The 27,696-nt window shown below is 45.0% G+C and overlaps 1 protein-coding gene across 1 annotated transcript in view; it reads right to left on the bottom strand.

Moving 5' to 3' along the window:
* The window catches only part of NEURL1 (neuralized E3 ubiquitin protein ligase 1), a 144,705-nt gene that overhangs the window by 63,633 nt on the left and 53,376 nt on the right, over positions 1-27,696 (bottom strand). Inside the window, exon 2 of the mRNA XM_014960344.1 lies at positions 1,674-1,915. Coding sequence (XP_014815830.1) covers positions 1,674-1,775 — 102 coding nt within the window. The 5' untranslated portion in view covers positions 1,776-1,915. The remainder of the gene's footprint in view (positions 1-1,673; positions 1,916-27,696) is intronic.

Here is a 27,696-nt window from a genome sequence, read left to right as displayed (position 1 = left end):
GTGCAGAAATGAAACATTTGCATGCATATTCTTCACATATGTTATGCAAGCCAAAATCCTAAAATATACAGTGATAAACAAGTGTGAATTTCCTGAGATAGCTACATTGTTTCAGAAGGAGGAAGGAATAAGCCAGAACCTTTGCCTAAACCACTAAACCCACTCACATCTTTGATGGCATTTTCAAAAATGAAACGCTGCTTTCATCTCCTCCCAAATAATTTTTTGCAGTTGCTCGTCCAAACTGCTGGCCAACGCGGAAAAAAATCCCGTTAGGCAACATGAGGGAGTCCTGCTGGGTTTCTATTCTTAATGGAAGCAGTAAGAGCTCCACGGGAAACATAACAAATCCGTAGGAGGGATTTTCTCCCTACGGGCCTTAGCCTGAAATCGCTGAAGTCTCCCTATATTTTAAAAAGGAGGCATATTCCTCATTTCTTGCTCCTTTGCTGGCTGTGAGGGAAGGCTGATACGCTGCTGCAGGTCCCAGCACCCTGGGACCTCCAGCAATGGGCAACAGCAGGATCATTCAGACTCATCAGCTATATGCAGATAAACCTCCTGGAAAAATCCTCCTGCATAAATGAAGGATTTGCAGGCGGCTCTTTCGTGTGAGCCATGAACTAAGATCTGCCAAAGATGATGACCTACTTTGTGCCAACGAAATGCGCAGAATCAGCTAAGAACAGAAAAATGGAGTCCCACAAACTAGAGGGCATAAAGATTGGGAAAATATCCGTGGATGAAATGCAAGGGGCCCCAAGCTCCATCAGGGTGCTGAGAGCCTAGAAAGTGCTTCAGGTCCTAAGGGGACTGATGGATTTCTTCATCGGGAAGCAGCTCCCAGGGCACATGGAGGCTGATCCTCCCACGCCAGCTGCAGCACGAGGGGTACCAACCCCATCTTCTTGGCTACCACAGATATAAAGGAAGTGAAATCAGCCTCTGCCGGCGAGAAAAATGTGCTGCCTGCAATGTTCTCTCCTCTGACCTTAACGCTATCAGGTGACTGATTCAACAAAGCAGTCAGCAGACCTTCAGAAAGATCCTTTTCTTAGATGGCAACTGTGACCGCACTGACTGCTCCTTTCATCCTTTCAGCAAAACCCTTTTATCTTCCCGGCCAAGCACAGGAGCCAGCACCTTCTCTTCCAGGTCCTTTTTGCTTACGTTTTCCCCTCTCACCTGTTGGCTGTGGAGAGCTGGACTCCCACCTCCATGAGACCAGCCCTCGTTGCTCCCTTGTTTGCTGGAAGAAAAGGGCTTGGCGTGGAACTGAACACGTTAACCAATTCCTGACCCTCCTCTCAGCCTGCCCGCAAAGTCTAAAGGACACAATGGCTGGAGAGACACTGAGACTGCTGCTTTTCAGGCTGACCAACACAATCCTTTTTTTTCTTGCTATTTTTCAAGCAATCTCAACTTAATCTGTTGTTCCTCACCTAACATCCATCTAAGCTCTTTTGAAGAGTGGATTTCCCTTTTCTTCCTCACTTCTACACAATGGCTCCAAGAACCACGATGACAAAAGCAGAAGTACCAACAAATACTGCAGATCTTTAAGGCCAAGATCTGACTCCTGTGCTTTTCAAGGAAGGGCTAAAGATCTTCAACGCCCCAACATTCATTCACAGCAGCTCCCATGGCAATGAGGGTCAGGATCATTTACTCACCTTAAGCCTGACTTGTTCATAAATAATGATGGGCCTGTTGCTGAAGGTAATGGCGTTGCAGAAGCTAGCCTGGCGCTTCACTGCCTTCTGTGTCGTGTCCATGATGATCTGGGATCCCTTCGTGTGGGGATGGAAAAGCAGAGGGCTGATGGACAGAGCTCCACACTGTGGGATGGGGAGACAGTGCTTCTGCTTGTGGTGGCATCGGTGGGAGGAAGTTGAAAATGACCCACCTATGGAATCTGAAAGCAGAATGGGGAAAACAAGGTTTAAAATCTGCTGTGAGTAGTAAGTAAAAAACTCTCAATGAAAAAAATAAAAAAGCAGAGATACTTCATAGGGGAATTATAGATCAAAATAAAAGTTAGTCAAATCTCCACTCTGTAAATCACTACGGGTTTCCAGAGCATCTTGAACAATAAAAGGCCACAAGGATACAGAAGGCTCCCGTCTGGACAGTCTAATAGTACAGAGCATGACATGAAAAACACAGCTCAGCACTGAAATCACAGGCCATTCTGAGGCCACATATCAGAAGAGAAGGCAAGAATTGGTTCTAAAACTGGAGCAAAGCATAAGTGAAGTTGCTGTACCAAAGCTATCAGGTTTCGGGAATATCTTCCACTTCCAGAGAAGTCCCACACAACTTGACCATTTCTCTCACTCCTTTGCAACAGCAACTCCATCGATCCTTGCCCTACCCACCCTCGCTAAGTGCCAGCTCAGGCACATACGTTGCTAATTTATGCCCAGTGATAACCCACCTGGACTCCTCCACCAACCACCATGCATTCTCCTCTCTTCTGCACTGATGGGAACCTCAGCTGAGATCCCACTTGTCAGGAAGGCACTGATGAGCATGCAATGATTATGGTGAGGGAAGCAAAGAGGGGGTGAGGGAAGCAAAGAGGGAGAGAGGCTGTGAAGCAGGGAGGAGATTACATCTTTCCCTAACCAAAGCCCTACACAAAGAGTCAATGCACGATCAAGACCCTCACGACAGCAGCTTTGTTCATGAATTGAATGGATGCGTGAGTCTCTTTTCAGCAGGGAGCCTGCAGCAGTTCAAGCACAAAACAACCATTATACTGAACACAAGTCATCTGCTTCCTTTTCCTTGTGTGCACATACACGCTGCGTTATGCACATATGTTTGGGAGGAGACACTTGTAGATTCGGAAACAGTATCAGCAGAATAAAGGGTAATTCCATGATAGACTCGGGGATGCAACAAAAGCAAATATGACCTTAACAATGTGCCAGTTTGCGCTGTGAAGATGCATGACTAAACAGTATGGTTAAAAACTCTATTCTTCAAACACGCAAACTATAGAAACTAATTATATACATTCTTCAGGCAAATTAGCTGCTGACAGTCATGCCTTTATATAGCTGCTATAAAATAACGCTTACACTTCCCATGTAACTTTTGGCTTTGCAATAAAAAGGCCAGACCCTATTCCTCCCACCCTTTGGGGGGTAGTTTTCGCTTGTAGCTACATGAAGCTGTAAAGGCACATCATAAGGGTGAGCTTGAATAACTACCAACAGAACTTAAAATCTTGGTTTCTGATGAGAACATTTTAATTCAACTTCAGCATCAGTCACTCCAACCCTCTCCTCTCAGCTCCTTGCTGGTTTTTTTGTCATTGCATTTTCAGAAATAGTGCTGTCCCTTCAGAACAGAGCAGGGAGGCCAGACAAACAGAACTTTAAAAACTTACATTAATGCTTTAAGGGAGAGATGAGCCAACTGGGAGTTATCTGATGCTAAAAATTATGTGGAATACAAGTTGTCTTCCTTCTCCTGTTCCTTACACGTGCAGGAGGAGAAGTAAGGTGCAGAGAACCAAGAAAAAGCAGAGGTTCACCTGAGCAGGCAGGTCAAAGAGGGAAACCTTCAGGAGGAACAGACTTTATGGATGGGGCAGCTTGAAACGGGAAGATCAGGATGCAGTGGCTCACATGAACCTGTCCTTTTCCCTCTGGGCATGCTACTGACCCAACAAAGTGCACCGTCCCTCTCCCCACAACCCAGGCTGAGTGGTCAGAAGACAACACAAGCTTCAGCAGCCCCATGAAGAGAACCTTCTGAGGTTACCTCCTAACACCTGTTTAATTAGAGCCTGTCTTATGCTCCAAACAGGAGGCTGCATCCCTTCCAGTATCACTAGTTTTTTCCAAACCAGACACCTTCCCTATTACCACCCCTCTGGAATCCTGTGAAGCCCTTGGCTTTAGTGATACCTTGCTGATGAGTTCCTCAGGCTTAATGATATTTTGCAAAGAAGTATTTCGTTTATCACTGCAAACAGGATGCTGTTCCCCATCACAGATGGTTATGAGTCAGAGCCAGCAAAAGTGGCCGACTTCACCTCCCCAGGTGGGTCATGCTGGTCTGTAGGGGCAAGACCATTGACATCCCAACTTCTCTTTTGGCAGAAATTTTTCAGGCTGCCAGGTCTCCCAATTGCTCATCTCTTAACTGTCTCTCTGTTTCTTGCTATATGCCTCTTTTACAAGTAGAATGACTACAAGTAAGTATCTAGTATAAAACTTTCATTCTTGAGTGTTCCAGCTTCTCTAAAATACATATATGAAGTCACAGTCATTTCTGAAACAAGACAAATATTAAGGGGTGCAAGAGAATATAAAGTCAAAGGATCCATAGAAAAATATGAAAAACTCTTTTTCTGGTCATTTCCAGGCTCGTTTTTTTCAACACCTCTTTGATAGTTTCTAGGGGTGCATATGTGTGAAAAAGCAGCTGCTACCAGTGAAGATACCTCCAAGTTATGCCAACTTTGCATCCAGATCTGAATTTTGTAGCTCAAACGTTTTGCTAGCGCTCCCTCACCACAACAAACTTGTGCCTCACAAAGGCACACACATTTTAATTAGTTTGATTTAATATCTCAGTTGACAGTTCGGTACAGCTACATGGAAATGGGTCAAACCCACACCAGCCCACCAATTCCTCCAGGAATGGAGGAAATTACCCCAGGATCAGCTTCCAGAGGTGGATAACACAAATGGGGAGGAAGCCTCCTTCTTGCTCCCAAATGCTCTTACACAGCAATGACTCCCACATGATGAACACGCTCAGGTAAGGACCAGAAAAGGTCTTAATTTTTTAAGAACGTATCTACTTAATAATGGGGGGTTGCCCCTTACAAAGGTTTGGAGAAGTTACAAAGCAATGGGCCAAACACAAAGCCTTTTCTCACTTCTTCAAGGCAGCATGCCCACTCCAAAAGGAGGAGACACCAGGCAACTTCAGATGGCAACACGAGCACCTAAGACTGGACGTAGACAAGAAAAGGGCCATTTTAGAAACACAAGCTAGTGAGATAGCTGTCCTTAGCTGGCCAGCTAAAAATAAAATAAATCATCTGCTTAAAGTTTTTGTTCACACTAGGCTTGACTTGGACTCCAGCCTTCTCCCATTCCATTGTTTAAACTACTACAAATTTTGACATCTTCAGCCTTTGCTACCAGCAATGCTGGTACAATACAGCTGGGGCCCTCGCAGTACGTTTCAATTTATTTATTTTTCTTTATGTAAAAGAATTGAGTGAAACTCACAAACCCAGAGTTTCAGTTGGCAAAATAAGCAAAAGTCCTCCTGATTTCACAGCAACCATGCAAGGCTCCATTAACTGAGAGCCTGTCCCAGGCTCCTCTCCCACAACCTGCCTTATCAGCCACCTAACAAAGGCGAAGTAATTGCTTGAAATAAAAATTGCAAACAAATAAGTATTTGAAAGCAGGCTGGAATCTGAGAGCGTGTTCAAGGGCACTGCAGGTTTCCCCACTCCACAGCTTCCCCAAGACATGCAGAGCTTGTGAAAACAAGCCAGAACTACGCAAACTGGTACCTTGTGACAAAAGTCACAAGAGCAAAATCACGCCTGTCTGGAAACAGCCTCTGTGTCAAGGGGCTACAGAACTAGAGAAGCACAGTGGACTCCCGTACAACTTTCCAGCCTTCAGGCTGGGGGTCACAACGAACAGCATCTGCTCACTCTTACAGTTTTAAAGAGTGGATGGGCTTCAGTTTCCAGCTCATGCCTGATAACAGATGCTGTTTGAGCCATTTCATTCAGTTTAGGGTTTGAACCCTGAACACAGCCTGAGCCTAACACCATGAGCCTCGCCAAGAGAGTGGCAAAAGTGGTAATACACCCCTTGCTCCCCTGAGCCACAAGCACATGGGCTGGATCTTCTAAAACCTGTAGTAAGCCAAGGTGAAGGAGACATTATCAAGAAGCACAATGTGAAGCAGTTTGAACCACTCTGCCTCCAGTGTCCCACTCTAAGTGCACCCTTTTTGGAGCCCTGTTTGAGAAAGCAGAATTATCGCCCCAAAGGTGGCACACGTTCTCCCTCCATGTGCGTTAGATGTCCCTGGTCTCCTGGATCTCAAGGCCTGAGCAGCACCCACATGCCATATAAAAGGCAGCACTGGATGTTCTCAGCTTAGCAAAACGCATCCCAAAGCCTGTTAGGGTTTTTCACCAGAAGCGTTCATGCTCGGCAAACATTAGGCATAATCTTAAAGGCTTAGGATTTCTTAAATGCTGCAAGAAATGACTGGATTTAATTTTTTTTTAAATACATTTTTTCCAGTTGAAAAAATCTCGACAGGCACCTATCAGAATACTGTCAAAACTCATTTCAGACTGAAAACTGACTGCAAGGTATTTAAGATAAACTTCTTAGAGCATGTGAAATAAGTGGCATTCAGAACTGAAAGGAAGAGAAAAGACTTCAAAACAGAGTCCAGGAATTGGCAGGCAGCAGCAAGTGGGAACGACAAATCCCTGTCCACCTGGAGAGGTCTGGGGTTGGTGATGGAGGTACCTGTCCTGCAGGTTAGGGACATGAAAAGAGAGGACAGGGCAAGACACCACACTGTGAAAGGAGAACAGGGTTTCAAAATTATATCACCATCAAAAGAGTCTGGCAGAGAGGACTTTATCTGACAGGTGGCCTGACAGTATATGCATTTAAAAGGAAGGATTCTGAGAAGGAAGAAAAGGAAACCATGGGGGAGTGTGGGGACACAAGGGAAGCCCTGCCCCAGGGATGCACACACGCTGCAGCAGCAAAGTCCTAGCCCTGAAAGAGCACCTGCACAGTCCTTCCAAAGCTGGATGGTTACTAGCACGACAGGGAGGAAAAAAAAAAAGAAAAAAAACCCAACTATGAGTTGAATGCTCATAAGCCTTACTGGGTTTTGAGGTGTTCCCATACCTTGGGGAATTATGACAGTGCAGTACAGCGTAACTAGTTACACTGATTTTTCACGTTTGCTAATAAAGTTCAAAAGGAGAAAACCACAAGGAATTCGTTATGGTAGGCTTTGCAAACGGATTCTTACAAGCACACTTCAAGATACTGTTTACTAAAAATAAATATTAGCTTAACACCAGTGGAAACTGAAAAGGGGTTGCAAACTTTTTCTCACATGCAGCCTGACCCAGGGCATGTGCACAGAAGAGAGGGAGCTGTAAATTAATGCAAATTAAAAACAAGGGTTTCTTCACTGCCTTTAAAAACATGTTTGCTGTTCCTGAATGAATAAGTAATCACGTATCTCCAGTCTATATCCAACTCTCCCTGTGCCTGTTACAAGGATAGTGACCCCATCAGACTGCTGTCACCATGGTGAACTACTCATCTTGGCATTACAAGACGACCAGCAAACAAAGCTTTGCTCTTCCACAAAGACAGACTCTGGCTTTATTGGGGCATTCAACGGTAGAAATGCAAAGGGTTAGTTCTGAAGCACTAAATCCAGAAGACCTGAAATTATGGAGCATCTTGGGTTAAACTTTAGTGAATGAGGGACATCTCTACAAGGTGGATCTGAGCCAGCAGGTCAGATCTAGCACTCCCATCCAAGACTCCAAAACAAGTCAAAGCCAAAACGTAACTTATTTTCCTCTGTGCTATTTTAGCAGTGACGAGATGTATCAAGAGAGTAGGTTCGCACATAGCGTAAGATTTTCCACTTAAATTGCAATTGCTATGAGACAAGAGGCAGGTGCAGACGGACCACATGCACATGAAAGGAGATAATACCAGTCAGGGTGGGGGTTGGAGTTGTGCTTTTTTTTTTTTTTTAATACCAAAAAGCAAAGCTGTATTTAAAGAAACAGATCTGAAAGACAGCAAGGGTGGTTTTACAGACACTGATAAGAAGGCCCCCCAGTTTAAGAAGGGGGCAATAGGAGCTGGAGCTGATTGCAGGAGGATCCCAATGGATCCATCTTTCAAACCTGACTGATGGGTGGATAGGGAGGGGTTAAGTTTACAAGAAGCATTCAAAGTGAAGAAGCTAATTTTTAACTTCATAAAGAAAAATAACACTAGTGACGGAGATGCAAAAAGCGACAGTAAGGACAGGATAGGAAAACCAGCACAACAGGACTCATTTGGAATAAAACACAAGCGTGGCAAGACTTTGTCAATGGCAGAAACGAGAAGACTGAGGCTTGCAGAAAGGAAAGGGAAGGGGAAAGGCTGTGTCTGGAAGATGAGATGGATGCAGGCAGAATCTGCAGGACTCAGGAGGCTGATGTGTTTGAGCAGATTTAGGAGGATGGGCTGAAAGCAGGACTGTCACTTCCTCTGCCTCTCTGCTCCATGGGGATGTGCATTGCCCTCCATCACGTGCGGTGCAGTTGCTGAGGGGCAGAGATGTGTCCTGTTCTGCAGTCACTCCTCATGTGGAGACCACGACCTCTGCAGCAGTGTCAGGCCATCACCTGGCAGGCCCTGGGGCTTTTTTAGCAATATCAGCTGAACCAATTGACTTCCAAATCCCTGGTTACCACGGGGATGTGTGGCTTTACAAAGGCTCGCTCAAAGACGATGCTGAGGCTATGAGTAAGAGTCAGGAGGGTGGCAAATCTTATAAAGGTTGAAAAAAAAGAAGGTAAAAGAGCTGAGGAGTGACAGGAGAATCAGAGGTCTGCTTCAGTTATATTAAGCCTGAGTTGTTTGTAACATTATATTAAAAAAAACCCCACAAAAACAAAACCCTGAGCAAAAATTAAGGTTGGTCAAAGGAGACTTAAGTACAATAAAGGAGAGGTGAATCTGTTAATTGCCTGTAGGAAGGGTATGGCTGAACTAATGTTTGTGGTTGAAATTAGCCAGAGAGGGATGAGAAGGTGCTCCTGGGCAGGTCCAAGAGGAGCCTCTGCCAGACATGGGAAGGAAGATGAGGAAGACCCTCGAAATGCAGGAGAGGCAGAAAGAGAAGAGAGCAGGGCAGGACCGAGCTGGGGAGGGAAACCCTCAAGCACACCATCTCCCGGAGGAACAATCCAGCTGACAGCACTGCAAGCACTTAAAAATACCAAGCACCACGAAGGTGGCTGATTATGCCCTTTTTTTTAATGAAGAAAAAATGACATCAGAAGAAAGGTGTGTGGATACAGAAGTAGCTCTATATAAGATAAGGCTATCTAGAAGAAACCCTTTCCATTTATAAACTGATTTTTAAACTTTGTATCTTCAGTAATGAACGCCGTGTAATCATTAACCATCTCCTGGTCCCTAATTAGGCACTGTTTACTCAGCACCTCTGACAGTCATTTGCAGCAATTCAGTCACCAAGGTGGCACACCACCGAGGAGGGCTGTGACACCTCCAGCACTGCTCCACCTCCCGCGGCTGCAGCCCACCATTTGCAGGCTCCCTCCTCATCCTCTCCCCATGCAAATCCCCCCGAGCTCCCACAGCCCATAAGTCCACTAAGCTCATAAGAACAGCAAGAGCATAAGTAAGCAGCCATATGCTCCCGTCTGCCGTGTCAGGAGGGAGGGGGTGAGCAGCCCCCCAGAAAGATGCTCAGCAGCAGCAGAATGAATTGAATCAGGAGATGCATTCCCCAGAGTCCAGCCAGGTCCACGGAAAGGAGACCAAGATCCCTCCATCAGCAGCAGCTGCTCTCTCTTCTAGCAGCTCCTCTGATCCACAGCAGGAGCAACTTGCGTGGGCCATATAATTATTTATTTTTGAGAGCAGCAAAGCACTTCTGACCTTAGTCTCTTTGCATCTTGGTAATTCTTTATTATTTTTACTACGGCATCATAAGTTAAATGTTGTGAGTAGGAAATTAGAAGATCAAAGTGAAAAATGGTGCTCTGGAAGCATCCAAGATCTCTTTCTTGATCTAGAGCATTTTTGTTCTGCTGTGATCAGGTCAGGTCTGTCAGCAGTCTAACGAGAGATGTAAAAAAGTATTTATGTCTTCTAACAAAAGAAAGCAAGATTAAGTCCAGTTCAGCCTAAGATTTAGGGATGTTTTAAAAATTCTGTTTATCCTTCTCTTGCAGAGGCACAGTTTGGGAATCTTCTCCTTTGCTAATATTTGATGCTTCAAGAGGAGGAGGAACAACTTGCCCAGGGTCACGGCTGATCTGTCCGTCCTGCAGATAGTGGGACAGAGGGAAGGAAAACCCCAGAACTTTCCATGGTACTTCCTCTTGATAATCCTTATCTTCTCACAGATAAGCAGGTACAGTGTTGGCCATAAGATTGTATATACTTTATAGAACAAATTATCTTTGTTTTTCTGACCTACTGTGTTAACAAACAAGTTACTTGCACTGGCTCCTTTTCCGGGAACTGTCTACCTGGGACAGTACAGTGAACTCCCATAAATCAGAATTATGCACACAACATTTTACACCTGTATTAAGATTACAGAGTTCCTCCTAATTTATAATAATGTAAATTAAGCCTGAATAGATCTAGTAGACAGCAAACTATGAGTGGTGCTGCTGAGATTACGGCCAACAGCACCTCTGCCTCTCTCTGTAACCTTGTAAGAGGGCACAGAGAGGGCAAGTTCAGCTTCTGCTCTCACCCCTGTCCTGCTCAGGGTTTGCCAGGAAGCCAAACGGTGGCTCTGCATGTTCTTTCCCCAAATAGCACATCCCTTTACCCCTGCCAAAGGGAGGTGCTTGGGCTAGACAGGTCCCAAGGTACACTACAAGTGAAAACCTTGTGTTGGTTTTGAACCAAAGCCTCATCCTCGCAATTCTAGTGTTTCCATCACAGTGGTTGATAGTGGTGGGGACTCAGGAGGTGATCATGTCCCTGCATTGGGCACTGGTGAGGTCCCACCTCAAGGGCTGGGCCCAGTTTTGGGCCCCTCCCCACAAAAAAGACATTGAGGGGCTGGAGCAGGTCCAGAGAAGGGCAACGGAGCTGGGGAGGGGTCTGGAGAAGAAGTCTGATGAGGAGAGGCTGAGGGAGCTGGGGGGGTTCAGCCTGGAGAAAAGGAGGCTGAGGGGAGACCTTCTGGCTCTCTCCAACTCCCTGAAAGGAGGGTGTAGCCAGGGGGGGTCGGTCTCTGCTCCCAAGTCACAGGCCATGGGACAAGAGGAAATGGCCTCAAGTTGCACCAGGGGAGGTTCAGATTGGAGATTGGGAACAATTTTTCCACGGAAAGGGTTCTTAAGCCTTGGAATGATGGTTTAGTGATGGTTTTTATCAGAGTTAGGTTGGTGGTTGGACTGGATGATCTGAAAGGTCCCTTCCAACCCAGACAATTCTACGATTCTATGATAACAGCAGCTTTTTCCCTTCCCCTCCTGCGATGCCGGGCACAGCTGCAATGAACAGCTAAAGTGCTGCCCAGAGGTAGCCGTGTCTCACTGCAGAGCCCACAGTCAGCAGAGCAGCCACTCTCAGAGGGTTCATGACAGTTCATGCTGCAAAAAAAAAGTAGCTACATAAAAGCAGAGCCTGGCTGCAAATATTTTATGGCCACATAGTATTTCCATGCACTACAAATCAATGTAAAAGATGTTTTCTTCAAGGGGCCTCGTATAGACTGTGTTTTTAAAATGCATTCCCTCTGCTAAATATAAATCAGTAAGAGTTTTTGTTCTTCCAAAAGATTAACTAGCTTCAGTATTTTGGGATCTAATTCTGGAATACTTGTAGATGTGCCAGCATTCTCTTCCAATTTAAATACAGTTTAATGGAAAGTCTATCCTGGGCACATTTTCCATGTACGGTGTAATAGCTTGGAAGTCCGAATATTGAGAGTTCACCAGAAACAGAAGTAACCTGTCAAGGTTAAACTTTAGATATTTATCAGGATGAGGAGGAAGGTGGAAGCAATGGGTAGCAGGAAAAAAAAGCAAATGTAAAAGTAGTAGAGACAAGCAAATGGATCTGTAGAACCAAAATCTAAGAGATGGTAGAAAATAGCGTAACCTACCTATACAGCCATGCAAAGAAAATCCAAGTTCAAGAAGGTATTGTCCTGAACTCAGCTTTGAATCATACCTCAGTAAAATAAAAGATGCGCCTTTGGACTCAAGATGCTGAACTGGGCCCACAGCAGGCTACTCATACTGTGTATTTACAATATAATGAGCTAAATTAGGATGCTGAACTTTATACTCCCTTTATCATTGGTTGAAAGAGATGGGGTCTTAAGAGGGTAATGAAGAGCATCTCGTCAGGATCATCACCTGGAGGATGCTCTCCCACTGCTCTACCATTCATCCCAGCCCATGAGACTATACATTAGGGATGCAGAACACAGTGGCCAAAAATCTCCTGTTGTTTCTGACCTCCCATATCCTAAGTTTCTTGTTTAGCACAGCTCCCTAATCAGAGACCATTTCTCACTGAGAAAGACAAAAGTCCCAGACTGGAGACACCATCCTACTTTGCTTTCTCCAAAAATTTTGGCTGTGCTGAGCGTTCCTAGAATAAGGCAAGTGAACAGTAAGACCTTGGAATATCACTGGCTCCCCAGTGTAGGACAGAAAACAATAATAGCTCTGCAGAAACAACATTTGCAGGAAGGTGGTATGGGTGCTAGGCTTGTATTTGTAGCTTTGGGGCAGAAAATAAAGACTGCTGGAGGAATGCCTCTAGAAAGGAAAATACTTCAAGACAGGGGCAGCACCATTCATCTCACAGCAAACTCTAGACTCGCACCAACTGAAATATCCCTGAGATGATAGCAATTTAATCCTCAAATACCATCAGTTCCTCAAAGCCACAAAAGGTTTAGAGACCAACAGGCTAGGTGAGCTTAGATCACAGCCAACAGCAAAGAGCTCTTTCTTCAAGAGCTCGTGGGCTCAGCCAGGCTGGGGATTCAGCATCCGCACATCCCTCGTGCCTTCCCAAATACCTATCTCTGTGCACAGCACAGATATGCCCAGCATGGCCCTGATGTGCTCCTGCCTTACAGCAGAGCATTTTAGTAAAGCATAACACTCCTTCCAGTTCAGAGACATCGCTGATAACTTTGGACCACAGTTGTGAAACCTCCAGGCACTTCTTTGCCTCTTCTGCATTTTGCTGCTCGAAGTTATTGTGACTATCACGTGTGTATGCCCTCACTTTAATTTAGCATCTGGATGGGTCAGGATATATATCCCAGAGCCTGTTCTACTTCTCCTCTTACTCAGCTGGACAGTGTAGATTATGTTTATCGTTCAGTACCACATACCATGAAGTTTTAAGCTGTAATGCCATTTCTAAAGAACCTCAGGAAGCAGTTTTTCTTCTCTCATACAAGACATTTACACTTCAAGTGTGCTTTTTTTTCTAATATAAACCATTTAGAGCTGCTTCAAGTACTGTAAAGTTTGGTCATTTTATGTGTAGTCTTCTTGAAAAACGCCATATTTGTTTCACACTCTTCCTCCTGAAGTTCCCTGCCCTTGTTCTTTGCAGGGTCTCTTGAGAGCAGGCCTGCCAGAAGCAGCTTTTTATTCCATCTGTATTTAAAGCTTAAGGAGCAATTCTGAGATGCTGTGATTGTTTTTCTTGAGCCTAAGCAGTGCTTTGCCCAAAGGTCCAAACCCTCCTTCAGGAGCACACGAGCACTAAGTCCTGTCTAGGGACAACGTCACTGAGCTGTGTGAGCAGGCCTCTGGATCTTCTGCAAAAACCTCCTGGTGTTGATGTCTTCAATATTCAGATAATTGCTTTTTCCTTCCTATAGATACACTGTCACCCTGTACACCTTCTCTATGTCTTGTCTGTTTTAATTTCTTTCTGATCAACCGAAAATTTCCATTTTCAGGATGAGAAAATTGCACTGCTGGCTTTGTTGTTAGTCAGTACAGACTCCGGACTATTTCCATCCACACCAGCTACCCAAATACCAACGATTTTCATTCAATATAAAGTCCAAAAGCAATCCTAGAGGGAAGCCCTTTGAACACATATCTGCGGAGGTCTCCTGGCTGCAGGGTTTATGCCGTTGTGAGATGGAATATGAAATTTCTTTGCTCACAAAGGAAAAATGCAGCTGAAATTCTAGTCTTGCTACACACTGACTAGGCCCAAAAGATATTGATTCCAGTGGCTTTTTTCCTGACTATATTTGGCAGCAAATAAATCTTTACAGCATGAGGTTATTAGAGCTAGCAACTTATCAGGCAGCTGAAGATTTACTATTGCCTTTGCTATTTGGTCACATTTAACATCCTTTTAAATGTTTCAGGATTATAGGAGCCATGTACTTCCTGGCTCCTCCACCATTTCTCTATTCAAATCCTCCTTTCCTCTCTCCCGTCTCTCCCTCTGCCTATTTCTCCTTGAGGAAAACTCACAGAACACATGACGTTCCCTCTGCTTGCTTTGCCATCCCTTCCTCTCCAAAACAGCTTCCTCCTCCTCCTCCCCCTCCACCTCCCTTGTCACAAATACTTACATTTCTCAGCCACTTCCCTCTTTCAAGTCTCCCATTCCCTTCACTGGCTTCACCTTATCCAGCATATTTCTCTCTCACTTAGGTTTACTCCTGTCTATTTTTTTTTAGTCTCTTGCCCTCTCCTGGTTTGTTCTCCTCAAGACAGACGTACAATCATAGAATTGTCTGGGTTGGAAGGGACCTTTCAGATCATCCAGTCCAACCATCAACCTAACTCTGATAAAAACCATCACTAACCCCTGGCTCTAAGCACTATGGCAACCCGGCTTTGAAATCCCTCCAGGGATGGGGCCTCAACCCCTGCCCTGGGCAGCCCATTCCAAGGCTTAACAACCCTTTCCGTGGAAAAATTGTTCCTCATCTCCAATCTGAACCTCCCCTGGTGCAACTTGAGGCTGTTTCCTCTTGTCCCATGGCCTGTGACTTGGGAGCAGAGACCGACCCCCCCTGGCTACACCCTCCTTTCAGGGAGTTGGAGAGAGCCAGAAGGTCTCCCCTCAGCCTCCTTTTCTCCAGGCTGAACCCCCCCAGCTCCCTCAGCCTCTCCTCATCAGACTTCTTCTCCAGACCCCTCCCCAGCTCCATTGCCCTTCTCTGGACCCGCTCCAGCCCCTCAGTGTCTTTTTTTGTGGTGAGGGGCCCAAAATTTCACATGTTCTCATTTAAAAAACAAAACAAAACAAAAAAATCAAAACAACAAAAAACACACACCCCTCTCCTAAAAACGTAACAGATCCTAGTGATGAACCAAGGCTCTCCAAACTCACAAAGATATAAACAGCTGGATTTATTATGGTAGCACCCACTAATTATTCTGTAATATATTCCTGCAAAGTAACTTGCACTGGGTAGTAAGTGACATTACAGAATTTGTCATCAAAATGGTGTTTTTTCCAGGTGCATTGCTGGCATTAAAGCATGGGAGGTCCACGCCTGGTTCCCACCATCGAGCTGTTAAGCCTCCAGCCTACCTGGCAGGGCTGGCATGAGGGCACGGAGCAGAGCTGCCAACCCAGCGCAGGACACCAGCCCTGCTCTCCAGAAACTTCTTGCTGCACAAACAGAAACTATAACCAAGAACTTTTGCCCAGACCAGAGTGGTCTCCAGTAGCACTAGAAACGTTAGCCACTACACGATTAAAAATTATTTTTTTTCCAGGCAAATAATTCCTTTACGCAAGATGTTGGCCATCCACGCACACATTCCCTCATTAATCTGCACTTTCTGTACCACAGTCACAAGTGGAATCTGAACTACTGACTTTCCCGCTCTCGTCTGGCTCTGCAGCACATCACTCGCACCAGTTTAAACATCCTCTACCAGTAATTAACCCTCTTTTCTTTTGCAGATCAGCGTCTGAACCCGGACCATTGAATTAAAACACGAACTTCAACAGCCAGTCAGGGCATAAAGTTACAGTTTGTTATAACAAAGATAAACAGCATCCCTGGCGTTTATTCCGAAGAAAAAGCATGAATACTATTCCATCATCCTTCCTAGCAATTCCCATGCCAGACCCATGAAGCTATTACTTAACGTTTGGCTATAAATAGCTGCTGGAGTAGTCCATACAGGAACTTGTTTTCCTTAGCATCTGCTGCAAACGGTCAGCCAGTAAATGACCAAGGGCATTGAATCCTTATCGCTTGAGGACAAGAGCATGTAGAGATGCTTTATTTCTTTAAAAGTGATCCTATCTGCTAGCCACCCCCTCATGCTGAATCTCCAAAAGATAGAAAGCAGAGGTAGGTCTTGCCCCAAACTGTTTACAGTCTGCAAAACAGGAAAAAAAAAAGGGAGCAAGAGGAAGAGAACTTTGTAAGTAATGGTATGTTTTATCTGAGTTTCAGTTGATTTGAATGAATCAGTCAGGACACGTGCTGTTCAGTATGCACGGCTGATAAAATTCTTTGCACTAGAGGACAGTGGGAGGTGACTCCACACCTCTTCCGTCACCAGAACAGCACATGAAAGAGCTCCAGTCCCCCCGATTTGCTTAGGCAAAAATACACTTCAAACTACAAGCTGAAAGCCCTTTTCCTGTAAAGCTTCATTATAGCCCTCTCATATGGGCTATATGAAGCTATAATAAAATAGCCCATATTTTATTATAGCTTCATTATAAGCCCTTTCATATGATTCATTCAATCATATATAAAGCTCATGAACTTTCAGGATTATTTTCTTATGACTTGGGTAACAGAGTCGACCGCTCAAGTCATCTTTTAGAGGAGGCTACTCCAATATTTCTTGTGAGAGGGTGCCAAGGAACCTTCACCACCCCTAGCCTGGAAATTGCGTTAACATCAATGTGTGCATGCTGTGCAAAAGAAGACTTCCCAATGATTCGGTCTTCAGCAATTTTATATTGCTGCAGACTTACTCACAGGGCCTTTCCTGACTTGGCTGAGCAGTTATCATTTACTGGCGCTGGGTAACACATAGCAGGTGAGTCAGGAGGATCATCATGAAGATGAAAAGACGACTGCATTTCTAAATAGCTGAAGGAGACGTGCTAGAAAAGCAAGCCAGCTTGGAACAGGAACAACATGCTGTTTTAAAATTCATGCAAACTAGCATTTTTTGCATGTTGGGGTATTGATAAGGACTAGAAAGAGGAAGAAATGCAATGTCACGCGATTCAGAGCATTGTTCCCCATGTAGCCATATTCATGGCGTGACTGCCTTGAAGGTCATGTGCAAATAGGAAACAAGCCTAAAGGGCTCAGGGGGTTTTATTCTCTTGATGGAAAGACACCTACACTATTTCAGAAGAGCAAGGAGCAATTAAGTGTGGAGGGCAATTCATTCATCCATTTTCCTTGCTCTCTGTAGCTTGAAAAATTGTGGAAAATCCTTAAGTCTTCGTCCAGCTAAGGGGCATTTCTTCTGGCAACAAAGACCCCCGGAAATTTTTTTTAGTATATAATTGCACCTGTTTCTCTAAGCCACAGCTCTAAATCATAATTTAATATAACACTGTACCCCTGACAGATGCTCCTTCCTGCCAGCACACAGAGAGATGCAGCTGTTGAACTGGAGTCTGCAAATCCAGACCTCTGGGCCATGAAGCATTTCCCTGATTAGTTTTCTGCACCCAAAAGCAGATCTCAATGCATCATCTGAACAAACTGCTTTAAATACAGTACGCAGAGTAAGAACCCAAAATATTTGTCATCCAGCTGAAATTGCACAAACCCAAAACGGCTAGAAATCTTTATTTTTTCCCCAGAGAGTGCACTGCAAAATCAATTCTCTGCAGTACTGAAGTTATTTAAGGTAACTTGCCCATATTTACACTTTATTACAGCTGCCCACACAATACTACACACCTCCTCCTGCATCAACTGAGCCAGCAGTACCAGGCACGTATGTGTCACAAAACTACTGCTTCTGCCACACACTGAAGACGAAATGGATAAAGTCTGCCCACGAGGTTTCAAGCACAGATTTCCCAAAGGACAGGATAAAGAGAAGATGGAAAATGTATATCGTCACATATATATACCAATGAATCTCAAAAGATTCCATTTATCATTTGCTAAAGAACTTCTCAGTCGCCTTCAAGCAATTGCCTTTACACTGGTCAGTCTGAAACTGCAACCAGGTTGTCATGAGGCGTCCCCTGGAGTCCCCAGTGAGCAGCTTTGCTGTATGAGGGGAGCAGAAAAGTCGCTGAAACTGTGGGATAACTCACGAGTACGTAGAGCGTTCAGGCTGTCACTTCACAGATAATGGGATAGAAACATCTTCCAGCAAAACAGCTGAGGTTACAGGAGATCTGGTGAAGAGCATTTTAAGAACTGCAATCATCTCTTGCAGACATGCTGAATGCCTTTAGCACTCTTTGAAATCTATTTGTAGAACATTTGAAGGCTATTTCTCAGCATTTTACCCTTTTCTACCACGGGAACAGAGAGCCTGAATGTTTTATCCTTTGTATGACAAATGCCATCGCACATCTGCCTAGACAGGATACAGGGAGCTGTAATCATTGCATCTCCATTTCAGGAATTAATTTCTAGCATGATACAAGATCTTCTACTGCATCCCTAAGCCTGACTGCTAGAATCCATGCACAGATAGCATACACAAAGGAGAGCAACAGCATTTTACACTCAGTAACCATCCAAAATCCAAGCAATGAGATACAGAGACACCTACCCTTGCTCAAGCAATAGAGCCTTGGGGTGGAGAGAAAGAAGACAGCTTGTCCAGGAACCTTGTCACAGACATGCTGCTTGATCAAGATCTCTTTAGTCAATTTTGCAAAGCAACAGATGGATTAAGACTAGCAGGACAGTGACTCCTACCTACCATGCTACAGCTCCAGCCCCACATGAGATGGGCCAGCACCCATCAGGACTCCCAAACCTGCATTCCCTCTACACTAAATACAGAGCTTCACTCAGAATCCAAAAACAAGAAAGAAGGCAGCACAAGTTATGTTCTCTTTTCCTTTAGAGATGAAAAGTCAGAGGGAGGCATTGAACTAGTTTGGGATAACCAGAAAATAAATTGAGCAATTTTCCTTTTCCTAGTTGCATGAACTTCACAGCATCAATAATGCCTTTGTAAAAGGAATTAGATTCTTAAGGATCTATTTTATATATTTAATAATCTGATTCTATTTGGTTTCCAAAGACAGAAGTCATTTTGATCTGGGATGCTTCAGCACATTACAGGCACACATATATTTCTATCTTCCAGAAAGACTTTTTTTTTTCTTTTAACTTTTTTTTTTAATCTCAGTCTCTTTGTAAGCTACTATTTTTTAACCTTTGACAAATACCAACTCTTAACAATCCTTATGTCTCCAGTCAGTGTCCCAACAGCCCTAGAGAAAAGTAAGGTCTTACAGTCTTATTTAAAGTACTTTTACTTAAGTCAGTGAATGAGAGACATAGATCAGAGATGAAGTTGTAGCTTCCAAAAATCTGCCCCCAAAAGCCCTTTCCTCTCTCTCTCCTCCATCTAAAAGCCAAATGAAATATTTCTCTCTGTCTGTCCTCTGACCAAAAGTTTGATCTGTACAACAGACATGAAAATCCAGGATTTGTTTCATTTCAATGCCATATCCCCAATGCCCTTGCCACCGAGTTGCCATTTGGCCAGTTCTCTAACATTTAGCTTCTCCAAACAAGAAAAAGTAAAATCATGGAGGTGTTTTTCTTAAGCAAAAGATGTTTACAGGAAATATTCCTTACTTTAAAGCAGCAACCAACCCCGAGCGCGTATGGCATTTACGCCAGAGCTGTGACGAATGCCTGTTGAGCTGCAGCACTTAAACCACTTGCATTTTAAACAGCAGTTTGTCAAGTGATGTTAATTATTTGGGAGGTCTCTGCTCCTAGAAACATAAACATTTCTTTTTGTACCGATCACATTTTCTTTTCCGTGTGGCATTTCCAGCAGAGACTGAAATTAAAACGGCCTCTTTGTGTGCCACGGTGTGGTTTATGGCTCGATTCCCCCTCTCTGGGGGTAGGATTGCAGCAGGGCTCTGCACAGCACCGTCCTCATCCTCGCTCTGCAGGTGGAAACCTCCTTTCCCCAGGTGGGAGAGCTCTCCTGGGCTCAAACCCATCCACCCTCCTCAAGGCCACATAGCTTCCCCATGGCTGGTAACACAGGCCTGTGACTCGCCGTAGCCTGAGGATCACTTGGACTTCGTGGAGGAAGCAAAGGACTCGGTTGCTAAGAAGCACCACAAGGAACAGAAGAAGAATAGGCTCTTGCAGGAGTCGGAGTCAAAAAAGCCACAACCTCCAGACCTACCAAGGGGCACCTCCAAGACGGGCACGTGCTTCCTTCAAAGTGCCCCCTGGTTCAACGGGCACTGCTTTTGAGGCCGAAGCTCTGCATATGCCAGGCCACAAGCCTCACACTTCCTTGAAAAAGCCATTTTCAGTCCTGCCCTGGCACCTCACAGCAGGTCCTGCTTTCACTGGCAAGTCTACTTCTTGAGCCCTGGGGGTAAAACCATGATGTCTGGGTAGGTCACCTCGCATGGACCAGCCTCACTGGGCCCCTGTGCACCACTGCCCTATTAGATACAACGGGATGGGGCAAATTCAGACCATGGGTACTTAGTGTTGGTTGACCTCACGTGCTTCCCCCTCCGTATTAGGGTGCATTTACTAGCATAGGCAGAAAATGATGTAAATTGAACCACAGAAAGGAGCTGATTTTCATAGCAAGGGGCCTTGGTTTATTGCCAAAGGTTTCTCTTTAAAAAGCAATTTTAACTTGTGCGAGAGGGCGAGAACTGATTTCTGCTGATCCTGGCTGTAGAGGGGAAGGCAAGCAGGAGCACGCCGTTTACATTCTGTATCACGTTCGTTAATGTATATGGTTCTTATTTTATCTCCTTTTTACTACTTTCCCTTGTTCTTTAAAATAAAAGTGCTATCAATGGGAAAAATGTTTCTGGATTTGATCAGTTACGGCGCGCTCCGAGCCAACCCCCTTTGCTGTGCTGTCAGACCCACGGTCAACCTCAGACAAACCAAAGGCCCATCAAACTGCAGTTATCTTGAATGTTATTTTTAATGCCAACGAATACCAGTGTCCCTTCAAGAGACAATCAAGGACAGAGTCAAGGAACAGAAATACCGGTGAGACTGACTCGAGAAGAGCTACAGAGAAGGCAGCTCTGACTCATTTTGGACCAGCTTCACTCAGATAAATGCATTTTCAAAGCAAAACGCTGTGATTTAAACGGGGGATAGATGGATAGGAGGGAAAACGTACGGACAACACCACTAAGAGGGATCAGCCCTAGAGGGAAGCACAGCCATGGGTATGCTCTGACCGTGGGCACTGCTACCCCAAGGATGGTGGCTGGCAACCACGTTCTCTGGCCAGCCCCTGGGAGAGAAGGTCTCTCCTGACCCCCAGCTCCGTGCCCTGCTGTGCTCTCAGTAAATCCCTGCCTGTTCCCTGGTGCAATTGATCAGCATCAATTCTTTGCTTTGCTTTCACTTTCCAGGAAACTGCCTTCCCGTTAGGATTAATCTTTCTCAGAGTGTTCTCAGTTGCAACCCTCTGCACGTCTTTACATCATTAATGTAAAACTCCTTAATGAAAAGAAAGCAGGCCTGTCAATTTTGAGATTATGTGGCTAGAGACTGCCTCTTCTTGATCCCTGCTAGATGTCAGGAATGGTAGTTGTATTTGTTTTGCAAATTTATTTTACACTATTAACAATACGAGTCTTCTGGCTATGGGAGTACTTGTTTTGATTAAGCATGCAAATGATTCCCTAGGACATGTCAGGGGATCCTAAAAATCTTCCTGAAGAGACACCTGCTACCTCTAAGTGATAGCTAATGATAATGAATGATAGCTAAACTTATCACCCATAATTCTTAAGAAAACAGGAATTAAGTAAGGAAGAGGTGAAGAGGAATCAGAGGTAAGAACGCTTCCACATCAAGGAGGGAAAGGATCAGTCAAAGAAGAGACAAGTAAGACAACAAAATCTAACAAAAAATGTTCAGTCCCTTTGTCCCACTGGAACAAGAGCATCAAGTCGATACAGAAAAGCTGAGAAGAAAATGCCATGAAAGCAAAGGACAAAATGGGAAGGGGGATGCTCTTTGCTCTCACCACTTGTGGCCAGACCCCTACAGTCAAATACTGCCACAAATAATGGAAATCCCGTTTGTCTTCCACAATAAATAGAACAGTTTTCAAGCATAAACATGACTGCCCGTGAAATCTCTCTACACACTGCATTTTCAGGATGGCTGTCAGCAGTCAATAGGCTTTACTGCCAGCCACCTTGGGACATTGGCAGGTGACCCGCAGGTCAGAGGCACAAACTGAAATAATCTCTGGGAGCCCCACTTTTCGCAAATGCCAACACTGCTTTGGCACCCTGCCCAGGGTCTTCTGCACCAGTTAATCCAACCCTGAGCAGGATTAATTTCTCATGCACACACACACGCTTGCTCTCAGGACTATATATCAACTGTGTTGGAAGCAGAGTGAGTTTAGAAAGTGCCTTTTCTCCCCAGTCCTGTACTGGTTTTCAGCAAGCAACTGCCTGCAGATTATGGGAGATGTTAACCCCCTAGTGAGGCTGATTCCATCACAGAATCATAGAATTGGAAGGGACCTTTCAGATCATCTAGTCCAACCATCAACCTAACTTTGACAAAACCCATCACTAACCCATGGCTCTAAGCACTATGGCAACTCATCTTTTAAATCTGTCCAGGGATGGTGCCTCAACCACTTCCCTGGGCAGCCCCATCAAAAAAGAAGTTACCCCAAAATCTAGACAATAATTTAGAGATTATAAGAATACACAGTAATACTAATTTGCAAAGAAATCTCACTAACAATTGATGTTGTCAGGTCTTCATTTTTTTCCCCCCACTGTTACTGTTTCTTATTTCTTCTGGGATATTTGCAGTTTTAATCAGGTGTAAGAAGAGGGAAATTATGAAATTTGAAGGTGTGTACAGCAGTGTGCCCTGGAGTACAATTCTGTTAGCGACATTAACTGCAAGGGTGAAATGTGGTATTTGGAAAGGTTATTGCAGTATAGGCAATGAACGTACAGAGTGGGAAACAAAGCATGGGGCTTCACCACACTGAAAGGAACTAAGAGAAAGCTAAAAATAGAGCTCTATTGTGCAAAGTAAGAGTAAACTAAGTTGCATACAGCAGCTATTTTGCACCAGGGAAATGACCCCCACCCTCTGCTGTTCCCCAAAGCTCTCGCTAGGGCTGAGGGTTTCCACACCGCAACGGAATATCCCGGTGTGAGCAGGACCCACACATTGTTCTCCCAAAATGTGGAGGAAGGACAATGCCAGTGCTTCACACCTCTTTTGCACAGGAATAAACGACCAGCCAGGTGCAGGGAAGACTATGGAAAATAAGATCCCAAATGAAATGGGAAGTGAATCCAGCCAGCCACCCAAAAGCCTATCGCCATGCAGGGCAGATAGAGTCCTGCTACATCATAACTCCTGCTCCCTTCTCCCTTTCAGTGGCACAGCCACACAACTGTGGCTGCATTGCTCACCAGGCCTTATAAATGTGTGGTAAGGGGAAAATCTGGCCATACATAATACTTAGGTGTGCCCCTATGCACCACACAAGGACACATGAACCATTATTTATATTGTATCCACAACACACAGAGCATCTTCTACAAGCAGCTTAAAATCTCAACTGTTCAAACTGAAAATCCATCTGTCAATCAGTACCACTTCCCAGGCTAAAAAGCCCATATACTCTCTGTAGGGACTGTGCAATTACATCCATGTGATTGGGATTGTCCCCGTTTGGAAAATGTGGCACAAGACACCTTTTTCCCTTCTCCTTGTAAAAATTATTCCACCGCAAAACACTGATGAATGGCTGCGACACGCGAGTAATTAAAACAAAAATAAAACAAAGCCCTGCAATGAGGAGCTTATTAGTAATTATGACGTGTAGGAGGGAAGGTTATGGAGCAAATGTGCAGGTAGGCACAGACACACATATCCCCTGTACATTAATTAATCCACTGTGTAGATGATCTCTAGAGGTCCCTTCCAGCTCTGGTGAATCTGTGTACTGTGTGTGTGTGTACTGTGTGTGTGTGCGCTCTAAGTAGTCAAAAGCCCTCTGAAGAGATGTGCACGTGTTAATCACTAACCTCTGCACGTCTGCATACACTGAATCCCTCTCCCAGCACAGCAGCCTCCTTAGCTGAACCATCACTTTAAGTTACTTTGGTTCTGAGTGACAGAGAAATAAAAAATGCCCAGGGTTTTCTGTCTCACACAGAAACCCTGGGATTTGGCCCCCCAAAATCCAGAATCGGGCCTTCCGCAAATAGCATCTCACTCATAGCCCTAAGGAGGAATTAAAAACTAATGCAGCAGGTGACAGTTGAATCAAATGCATAAGAAAATTCATACTATGACACATGCATCTATTAGAGATGCATTTGAAGCATGATTAGCTAGCAAGTAGCTTAAAATAAATATTTAGCAAACTCTGCCTATGCTATAGGAATACCATAGTACACAGTCGTTCTTGAAGAAACCAGCTTCGGATGAACCACAAGCAACTATATGAACATTTCCCCTTTTTAAATATTGTTAAAGTAAACCATAAGCAATCATATTAACATATCCTGTTTAAAATATTGTCAAAGTAAACACCACATGTATGGATATTGCTTTTTAAATAGCAAGTAAACATCCTGTCCATCAAGGTTGCATTACCTTTGAACTTCCTATTTCAAATTTTCTTCTCTTTGCATAGAGAGCTCTGGAAAGCAGCAGAGGACTTCTGTGAGGGTGGTAGGAAAGGGAGAGGGAATGGGGAAGAGGAGCAGAGGCTGTCGTGGTGCCAAGGCAGGGACATAGATGGAGACTGCACAAGGACACCTGGGCATTGCATGTCATTCCACAGAGAAGAGTGACCAGCTCCCACGTACCAACCGATCAAGCCACCAGATGTCTCTTTTCAAAAATAAAGGTGCTGCCTTTCATGGCACAAGCCCATTGGGGTTTGTTTGCTAGTGAGGACTGAAGTTGGAGGTGGGTTTCTCCAGGGAAGCTCAGGCAACTGATACTTCAGTGCCCTTGATTCAAAGCTTATTGTTCCTCCCAGTCCCATCAGGTGAAAAACTTTCCTTCAGGTGACTCAGGGCCCTTCCAGCACCCACCAGCTCCACCATTAGGACAGACTGGTGTGGCTCTCCTGCTCTGCCACCCTATCAGTGGGAAAGCAGCATTTTCACTCAAGGAGATGCCTGCCCATGCAAACATGCATGTTCCTCACCAGATGGCTCAAATAAGATCAACACAGCACCGGCTTGCAGGGCTTCACACAACAGACCCGAGCTCCAGGGACATCAGGCATCACGGCCACCAACCACCATCATGCTTCACCCACCCATGGCTTTCCCTGTGCCAAAAGACTCTGAGACTGCTCTGCCCAGCAAGGATGCTGCACGACTTGACTTGACTTTGCTGCTTGGAAGCAGATTTGTGGGTGAAAGAGGGTAAAATGATGATGCCAGGTGTTCCCCGACGTGACAGTCCGTATGACTGCAGCTGCCGACTATAAACCTCTGTCCTTACGTCAGGGCACCCACAGTTTTTAAACATCACCTGATGTTTACGCTTTAAACATCACCCTGATTTTATGCTTTTTTTTTTGAAAGGGAGCCTCCCTCTTGATCCACTTCAGGAGCTTCTATCTCAATTTACTTTTCTGACCCTGCCAAGGTCAGGGTGGGCCCTGGAGGAGGCAGGGACCCGGCGCAGGGCTCTGGCCACGCGTCTCGGGGCAATCGGCCACCTCCCCAGGACGGGCTCAGGGGAGCCACAAGCAGCCAGCCCGTGCAGTATCGCCCCATCTGAGCTAACTTTCAGCAAGGTTAAATTACTGAGGTGCTTGTGAAAATCCCAGCCCATCCTTGCAACAAGGAGAGGTCACTAGAAACATCTGGAGGACACAAATTTATGCCGTACCTGTGCTTTCTAAAAGCAAAGGATATCAGCCCCCAGGGCTGTCAATATGACTCCTCTCAGTATCATTACATTCATTTTCAGTTATCCTTCAGAGAAACGGGTAAGGTTTCATTTCTCTTTACCCAGCTATTTTGAGACACATCTGAAAGAGAAATATTCAACAAAAAGATGGAACTGGAGGAACAGTAGCCACAGACAAACCACAAGTGCAGAGGCAGTCTATTTTTGTTAAATGTGCTTTGTTGCATGACTTTTTATAATTTAAATTTTTAAAACATAATGCACGACCTTTTTTTTCTTTCGTTCTTTTTAAGCATCTCTGTGCTAAACACAGTAATGCATCACCTTGGAATATAACACACCCTGTAGCCCCTCTGTATGAAGAGGGAAATTTGAGTTAATTACCTACATCTCATGAATTTCCCCTCTCCCAACAAAATACAAATTAAAGAGAGCTGTGTTCGCTGGAGTAGAATCCCTGAGAGGCAGAAGTTGCAGGGTTTCTGCGCTGCCGGCTGTGGGCAGGAGAAAGCCCAGCAGGAATGCCAAGTCCCTGGCACACACAGGAAACATATAGAGCTATTATTCTTTCCCAGCCAGTCGTTCCTCTCTTTTTTTTAAAAAAAATTCATTCAAATAATGCTTCAAAGGGGAAAAGGCACTTACAATCACAAGACAACAGCCAGAGCTCTTTTTTTTTTTGTGTGTTGACTCGACAGTACTGTTATTCTGCATATTGCACGTCTATCATGAGATTAGAGAAGAAATAAGGTCAGACCGCAGATAAAACTTCTGAGCAGAAACGGTGAACAAATAAAAATCTCTACTGAGACATGCCTGCTAAATACCTTTAGGGAGAAAGTCAGCTACTTCCTAACTATGCCCGTTTGTTCTGTTAGGGTTAGGACTTGGTGGAAAATAGGAGAAGAATCAGGACTGTGATGCGAATATTCAAAGCTTAAGTGAATACCTCATGGATCTCAACCCAAAGACAAGGCTAGAAGATACTCCGATCCCACACGATGCTCTACCTGCATCTTTCATACCCCTATCTACTACTGCTCCAAGGAAGTATCACTGGAAATGCATCCATACCGCACTGAACACGCAGCACGCTTACTACGTCCAAAGTTAAACGGAACATTTCAGAGCAATAGGCAAGTTGGATATTAAGGAGTGCAATATTCTTACTGAAGCAGAGATTTGTGCAGCCCAGGAGGTGGCTACTATCACCCAATGCCTATAGATTCAAATTCTGGTCTAACGTCGGCCTGTGTGGGATATTCCAATCCCTTTCCAGCTCCCCCCTCTCCCCTGCTTTACATTACCCAGCAGAGGCAGACAGCAGGCTGCACTTAGCGGCTTTAGCTTCGCCTGAAAGCAGCCGATTCAAACCAACCTTCACTCCAAACCCTATCCATTTAAAAGGGAATACACCGGAATTTACGTGAAGAAGAAACTGCTGGCAGAAAGGAAAAATAAGGTGACTGCTTCAAGAGCCTACCAAGCTGTAACCTTTACCATCGCTTCGTCATTTCTCCCCGGTGGGAGCTGCCATGCAGCACACACACACACACACACACGAGTGACTTTCTTTCCCCCCCGTGACACCTCTCTGGAGTCAGGAGGGATTTTTCTCCTTCCTTCTCACCCATACAGCAAGACCACCGCACCCCCAGCCCCCGGGATGAAGCGGGATGCTCCGGGATGGGGCGGGATGCTCCGGGAGGACCATGCGGGCACGTCCCGCATCCCCCGCCTCACCTTTCCCAGCCGCCTCCCGCTCTCCATCCCCCCCCCCCCTCCATCCCCAGCGGCGGG

The sequence above is a fragment of the Calidris pugnax genome, unplaced genomic scaffold (assembly GCF_001431845.1).
Source record: "Calidris pugnax isolate Ruff unplaced genomic scaffold, ASM143184v1 scaffold4, whole genome shotgun sequence".
Lineage (NCBI taxonomy): Eukaryota > Metazoa > Chordata > Aves > Charadriiformes > Scolopacidae > Calidris > Calidris pugnax.
This window is presented reverse-complemented; position numbering and strand designations above follow the sequence as displayed.